Source organism: Syngnathoides biaculeatus, chromosome 5, assembly GCF_019802595.1.
Source record: "Syngnathoides biaculeatus isolate LvHL_M chromosome 5, ASM1980259v1, whole genome shotgun sequence".
Taxonomy (NCBI): Eukaryota; Metazoa; Chordata; class Actinopteri; order Syngnathiformes; family Syngnathidae; genus Syngnathoides; species Syngnathoides biaculeatus.
Window position 1 is genome coordinate 28,497,628 of NC_084644.1, and position 7,958 is coordinate 28,505,585.

At 44.1% G+C, this 7,958-nt stretch overlaps 1 protein-coding gene across 7 annotated transcripts in view; it reads right to left on the reverse strand.

The window, feature by feature from the left end:
• Positions 1 to 7,958, reverse strand: part of LOC133500492 (histone-lysine N-methyltransferase ASH1L-like) — a 29,287-nt gene extending 21,329 nt beyond the window's left edge. For 2 of the 7 annotated variants that reach the window (XR_009794927.1, XM_061819225.1), the window contains exon 1: positions 36 to 6,266. Coding sequence is in view for 6 of the 7 variants with exons in the window: in XM_061819225.1 (XP_061675209.1) it covers positions 36 to 134 (99 nt within the window). In the remaining variant the exon portion in view is untranslated. Of the gene's footprint in view, positions 1 to 35; positions 6,270 to 7,659 lie in introns of those variants that run through there. The other 5 variants (XM_061819223.1, XM_061819221.1, XM_061819222.1 and 2 more) reach the window with 5 other exon arrangements.

The window sequence follows — 7,958 nt, forward strand, 5'->3', positions numbered from 1 at the left end:
CAGCACCGCCCCCTTGTCCCCTTCCCTCTTCTTACCTCGTCTGTCTTCCTTCTTCCCCACATCCGAATCAGCTGTCTCGACATGCTTTCTTTTCTCTTGGTCCTGCTCGAAATCCTCAGGAGCTTTGGTGGCATCCAGAGTGGAGTCTGTCATTAGAGGGGTGCCCCCCTTCATTCTCTGTTCCATCAGAGAAGTCAGGGGGGAAGAGAAGATAGCTGAATAATTCCCAATATACTAGTGAAAGAGTTGGAGGTGATGGTTTGAAAAAAAAAACCTCTCCGTTGAGCTTGTTCATCCAGCAAAGACGGATCTTGTCCTTTGGGCTTGAGCTGACAAAATGCCTAAGAGAGCAAGAGAGGAAGATAGAATCCAGTGATTAGTCACTTCAGTGAGCACAGATGCTGAGCAGCAGCAGCAGCGGCACAGGAACGGGGAGGAAAGTCCCCTTCTAAGCAGGCAGCTGTAGAGAGGCGATACAGTGTGAGTCCTACAGAGATGATCTCATCACAGAGAAGACCCGGGGGTCTAATCAACACAGCCCAATTCCCAGAATGCCTGCACTCAACTGACTGGAAGCAAGAACGTGTCACTTTATTTAAATTAAAAAAATACAAAAAAAAAATCTACAGAAAACTTACGACAGAGAAAAACTTTCACTTTTAAACCCCTCGATATCAGATACCTTGCAGATTCAACCCCTAGATCCACACTCCACTCCCCCTCTCGCCGCCATCTTTGTGCGTTCTGTTCTCAGCTACTCCTTCTTCCCTTCCCGGCGCTGGGCTGTACTTTCTTTTCTCCCCGAAAAACTCCCCGTCTCAATTTTGGCAGTAAGCTTTCGCATGCATTCTCTATTAGCCCCCTCCTCTCTCTCTCTCTCTCTCTCTCTCTCTCTGTCTCTCTTTCTCTCTCTCACTCTCTCTAAGTAGACCACATAGCTTAATGGTCAACTCAAACATTATATTCCTCTTCATGAAAACTATATTTCCTCCTGCCGTTCATTATTTTCCTCCTTTTCACCTTAATCCCTCCATTTACAGTAGTCAACAATTCCCCCTCCCTTTCCCCTTCAGTCACGGTAACACCGCGTCGGGAAAAGGGGGGAAACTTATTTTTGGAAAGGAGCACAAATTCCTTCTCCTCCCATTGCTTCCTCTGAGTGAAGTAAGCTTTTCATTGACCCCATTGTAAATGGATGTCTAATGTGACATTTCAGCTAGTAACGCCCTAAAACAACATTCTCCCCGCACAAAACAAACTCACTCTTGGTTCAGCCCAAATTAGGACCCCGGCACGGCAAATGGATGCAGCCTTCGACCGTCCTTCAAAACGTTCGCGCTCGCATCAAGGGAGGCATTCATTTCACAATAAAAAACACACCTTGCGAAGCATTCTCGCGCCTCTGATGACATCCACTCAAGTGCCTCACGAGGATTCGAGATAATGTTTTCATTTAGATATTCACCCCCCCCTTCCACACACACACACACACACACACAAAAACCATTTGCTCGAATCAGACAGGGAAGCTCAAATCAACATTAGTTCCAGTAAGAGACATTACGTAAGACCTTTGGAAAGTATTTCCACCGCCAAACCCTGCAATGAAATTAGAATAAAGTACGCTGTGAAAGAGCTTGATCAATGACCTTCTCATATATTGCATAATGGAGGTACAGTATTCACAGGAAATAGGGACAGAGACCTGAATAACAAAAAAATTAAGTAAATGCATGTTCCTACCACATAATAACAAGGAACCATTTCAAACCGATATTACAAAATACCTTGCAGATTTGATTTAAATAAAAATGTAATGGCAGCGCAGATGTTTTGCAGCCCGTAAAAATAGCAATTGTCATGCAAAAATGAGACCTGTCAAATGTTAAATCGAGTTTTTCATAGCCACTCAGCAGACCAACTACGCACCTTTGCTAACAACTCAAGCTAAATGTAAGTCCTTCCAACATTTGAATATGTTACAACAAATGAGATATATCACTTAAACATACTTCCTTGGGACCAATTACTACTATTCCATTAGCTCAGGCTCTTCATAAGGCACTTCAGAAAAAAACAAAAATATTCCTAGGGCAGTGAACAGGTAAGTTTTTTAGTGACAAGCTGATTGGTTTGACAGAAAAAATATGAATAACAGTGCCACAGATCACACCCAGACACTGAACACGCAGACTCACTGATGTCACAGACTAATCAACCAAGCCCCGCCTCTTAAAGGTATCCACATATACACAGACACTACCATAGGTACAGTATCTACTATACAGTTTGGAATTTTTTTTGGGGGGTGTTGCAATATTTTTACAATGCAGTTTAAAAGGGGCGGCATAGTGGGTCAGCTGGTAAAGCGTGGGCCTCACAGTTCTGAGGTCCCGGGTTCAATCCTGGACCCGCCTGTGTGGAGTTTGCATGTTCTCCCCGTGCCTGCGTGGGTTTACTCCGAGCACTCCGGTTTCCTCCCACATTCCAAAAACATGCAACATTAATTGGACACTCTAAATTGCCCCTAGGTGTGATTGTGAGTGTGGCTGTTTGTCTCGATGTGCCCTGCAATTGGCTGGCAACCAGTTCAGGGTGTACCCCACCTCGTGCTCAATGACAGCTGGGATAGGCTCCAGCACTCCACGTGACCCTCGTGAGGATAAGCGGTGAAGAAAATGTGTTGATGCGGTTTAAAAGTGGATTTTAATACGTTGGTGTGTTTCAATCTATTTAAATTTGTTTAAAGCATGTGGGAGGGGTTATACTACACTGTATAAAATATCTCACGGGGATTCAGATGAGTCCATTCTGCATGTGCATTAACAGTCTTTTATCCTCTCCGGACTCTTCCGCCCAAACATAACCCTAAATTATCCCAACATTGGACCGGCAGCTATTTCCCGTGACAGGATGATGGGTGGACCTGACACACAGAGTGAGCGTGGGCTCCTCGGCAGCACTGAGGCGACGATTAAATCATGATAATGGCCCCGCCGTCTTTCCGGCATCTAGTGGCGGCGACGGCGTTATCATCATCAATAACTGCGAGCATCTGCCTGACAACAGCAGCGGTGCGGGACCTCAGCTGGATGTCAGGATGTGGTATTAAAAAAAAGCCTCGGGCGCCTCCGGTGTCTCACCTATGCATGGAAGTTGATTACGAAAAACAGAAAAATGACAACAACAAAGAGAGCAATTCCGTACCGCATTTGTGCATTATTTTATTCCTCAGTATTTCAATTTGTAAATGTATCAATGGAAAAAAAGAGATACTATCTGACACTCTGATTTTCAATCCAAGTACAATTAATGAGCGGCACAGTGACGGAGTTCTAAAGCATTGGCCTCACAGTTCTGAGGACTGGGGTTCAATCCCGGCCTTGCCTGTGTGGAGTTTGCATGTTCTCCCCGTGGCTGCGTGGCACTCCGGTTTCCTCCCACATCCCAAAAACGTGCATGATGGGTTAATTGAAGACTCTAAATTGCTGTGGATGTCTGTGGGGATGGTTATTTGTTCCTATGTGCCTTGCGATTGGCTGGCAACCTGCTCAGGATGCACCCCGCCTCTCGCCCGAATTCAGCTGTGATAGGCTCCAGTATTCCCACGACCCTCGTGAGGATAAGCGGCTCAGAAAATGGATGGATGGATCTGTTTTTCATACAAATATTCACTGTAATTTTGAGTTCCATACAAATGGTCGTTGCACTTCAGAGAGTCCAAAATGTGCAGGTACTGTAAGTTCCCCATCGTTGCAGAAGTCACATGTTAAATGTAGAAAAGTAGAACCTATAAGATACCAATGCAGTGACGAGCCACAGTAGCTTACATTAATGTATCTCGTGCAGTTAATTATTGGACTTATATGTACTTTTCCAAGAGCCAGAAGTTCAAGGGTACCATAAATCTACATTTATGTAACGCCCTACCTTAGAGGTCTTTTATTGATCCCTGCATGTAACTAAAGCCGGATTTACACTGCATGGACACAATCTACATTTTTTTCTGCTCTCAAGTGGCACTATTCGGTTATGCGTCACAGCAGCAAGAGTAGGAAAAAAAATACGGAATTATTGATCTTTAGACCAGAATCAGGGCTCTCCTAAATGTGGATAAAAATCCATTATGTATCTTTTTATCTGCTAAAGTGAGGGCAGCCATTTAGAGGCGCAACATTTAATCAATTAATAAAAAACAAATTTGTCCTAAAACTGTTTTGATCATCCATTTATAATTCCCCACCATTGTTTTACTTGAAATTGTCCAAATCTTCTGATTTCAGCCTTTCATTGAAGAACATTCTGTGATGTCTGTAGTCCTGCTTGAAAGCAGACAGGTTTTCACTTTCAGCATAACGAGACATTTGAAAAACAATTACTGTGCAGATATTTGATCATGCCATACCCTAACTGTGATGCAGGCTATTTGCTTTTGTCCAAATTGTTCCAAAACACTCGACTTTTTTTAAAAAAACGGTTTCACTCAAATATGACACTAACTGCTTGTCATTACTGACATTTTTAACATTCATCTGCAGGTTTTTCTATCTCTCTTGCAAAACGTTTCACTTGAAAATACAGCCTGTACCACAAGGGATTCCAGGTATGCGGTTTCTTGGTCTGAACACAGGGAGGGTTAGAGTAGGACTTTGTCATCCATTTTGCAGGACATACTTTGTAGTCGGCTAACAAACTGGCGTCATTCCTGTTTACCTGATAAACTACTCCATCAGAAGGCACAGTCGTACCTTGAAATAAGACCTTAATTCAACTCAAGTCGTCTTTCCCCATTGAAATGAATTGAAATGTCATTAATCTGTTGAAAAAAAACAGCATAAATGATTGTAGTGTTTTTTTCACGAGGAAAATAGCACTCTTTCGTGTCATACTTAAAAAACATACAGTAGTAACATATTTATATGGAATGTGAAGAACTTAACTTTATATTTACTGTTTTGAAAACGTGCTGCAATTCTCCTCTATGTCGGGGGGTGTCGCCACGGTTGGCATTGGGGAGGACACCACAGGGTGGAGTTAACCTCTGCACGTTATGGCCAATAGATACTTTTCACGTGACGTCATGAGTCACATGACTTTTGCTTACGACGCCTACTGGACGGTAGAACTACAATACAACTCATGCTTTTTAGTGATCTTTTTGTGAATGTTAGCTTGCTTATAAGCGTCTTACGGCCTTTTCATCATGGTACTTCATTGTGTGGCTTGTGGTTGTCAGAACGGACAGAAAAAGGGGTCTGACACTTCAGGTATTGTTTAGCTTTTGCTGGGCATTCAGCTAATTTACTCTGATATCCTCCACACTTCTTACATATCTTTACGGGGGTCTTTGGGCTATCAATATGCCTACTAGCACCCGCGGTGAAACTTTGCTTTCCATGTTTGTTGTGGATAACGTGAACTTTGCGGCTGTCGTTAGCCATAGCCTTTAGCTGCACTTTTGCTAACTCGTGGGAATGAGCTATGCCGATCACTTTTTTTCGAGCGTGAGCGTGGCTGTGTAACTTTTTGCACACACTCGGTGAGTTGTTCGCAAAAAGTATGCGGTCTCTGACCATCTCGTCGCTGTTTGTGTAGTTACAGTCCTTAACCAACAGCTTGAGTTCTGTCACAAAGACAGAATGACACATGACTCACAGTTACCTTTCGCCTTCTCGTGAAACTTAAATCTAGCAAATACGGGGTTTGCTTTTGGAGTGAGGTCATCAAAGAATTTTTTGTAATAAATTTTTAGCAACTTATCTTCGTCTCCGGTCAGTGTCCAGGTATTGTTGACATCCCGTCCTTTATCACCGATCCACAGCAGGAGGAAACCGCACTTTTCCTCTTAAGCTCTGTTTTGAAGCGGTCCCGTGAAAATGAGTTCGGCGTGTTGCTTGAATCGCCGCCACGCATCTGGTAAATTGGATGAGTTGGAACACTGAACGCTTCCTCGTTGTCTTCATTTTTTTTTTTTGTGACTCCGTGGTTATACTACCGTCATAAAAAAACACCACGTTATGATCTTGCTTTCATGCAATTGAATAACATTGACGTTAGTCCAACTGTACTTTTTAACGTGGGTGATATTTATTTCCCTTCGCCCTCCTCAACCTCTCTAGCCCACTTCCTTATCGTCCTGTCTCGTCGCACCCCACTGACGTCGACACAGTCACAATCACACCACACTTGCTATATACAAAAAGTACTATAGCTCAATCTAATAATAACAAGACGATACTTGCTCTCAGGTTTGACATGTGGCTTCTTTCTTTATTCCTCACTCTAGCACAAGTGCCTCAATTGCCTGTGGTTACAGTGTTTGTTTGTTAAAGAACTTTCAAGATTAAAGATCAAACCCTTATACACTTATCGCTTCCTTCCCATGATATATAGACATGATCTTGCCATCCAAAATGGCATCGTAAACAAAAATAAATGGTCGGCGTGACGTCAATGAAAAGTATCTATTCCGGTATCTGTTTTTCAATTTCCGGAACAAGAAACAAAGCGACAACAATGGTGACCCTGAAACAAGCCTGCAAAAACAAATGGACCTAGATGACCTGACGATGCGTTTAATTATATTGCGAAATCAGTCAAGAAGACGGCTGCGTAGGTGGTATGTGAGCCTGATTGGCTCAGTACGTCATCACAACATGTGACTAAAACAGATCCAATCGTGAGAGAGGATGTCTGCGGTATTTGTGCCGTGTTTCGCATCAAATGATGGATAACGGCAGCACGGCCTGATGTCTCGGTCACATGTTGCGAAATAATTTTAAAATGTGAAAAAAAGAGGTTTTTCGACTCCTTCCAATGTGTGCGACATGGCCACTGGGGGCAGTATAATTAACTCCACTCTCAAATGAACGCTCATATTTGTTTGGCAAAGTTTTTACAATACACAATGTTCAATTCTCTTTGTTTTATGTTAAGTTTGAAAACACAATTTAATTAGGATAGGCTTTAAGCAACAGCTGGAAGCCTCTTTGAAAAAAATGGTACACTACCAAACTGCTCCTTGTCATATATGTTGAGCTCGCATCTCACATTTGGGCTCAAAAGTCAGAGCAAAAATTGTCAGACAGCAGCTTGTATCCTGAAAAACTCTTTTGTCAGTTCACTTGCACTTGTGAGTTTGCGTCAGTGTCATAGTAACAAAGTTATTTTATTTATTTATTTTTTTTGTATGAGTCCAGTACAGACATGGCGTCCTATTCTGGTTTTGGTGTTGCTGCACCTTATTAATAAAACAAATGATCTGGATTCTGTTTTCATCCCCGAGCCTCAGTTTGGGCACCCCATAACTGTATCAGTCTAGGGACCATCCTCTTACTTGTTTTCTGAGTGTTACATACAAGGTGGCGTCTCACGCGTACATCGTGTACCCGGATGGCAGCTGCGTAGGCTCGCTGACATTTCCACTGGCGCTACCTCCAGTGGGGCCAGCGGGCGTGTTGCACCACCGTCCTGTCACTTGTCACCGGGGAGCGTCCACGCACGAAAATCACTACACATCACGCCTGACTGCCACACAACTACAACAACAACACGCGCGCGTCTACACACACGCGCGAGCTATGCTGCGTGGCGTGGCGCTAACAGGCCCGCGCGGCGTCGCCGTGACAATCTAGAATCAAAGCTACGCAGGCTACTTACCTAACAAGCCCGAAAAAGCAGCGGCGAGCGCGTCCCGGAGCAAAACTGCGTCTGGGGAGGTGAAGGTGTCGCTGCCTGCTTCCGTCGTGGCCAAACAGTCCCTCCGCCTCCGCCGCCCACTTGTGTGGCGACTCACGGGCTGCTCCTCGCCTCGCGCGTGAATGGCGTGACGTGGATTAGGCGAGTAAAAGGGGTAGAAAAACACTGGTCCAACCGTGCGAGCTTCGGTACATTGGCGGGAGTGTTTTCATAATCGTACAGTAGGCAGTTTTCAGCCCGCCGTAAGGGGGCGCGATTGT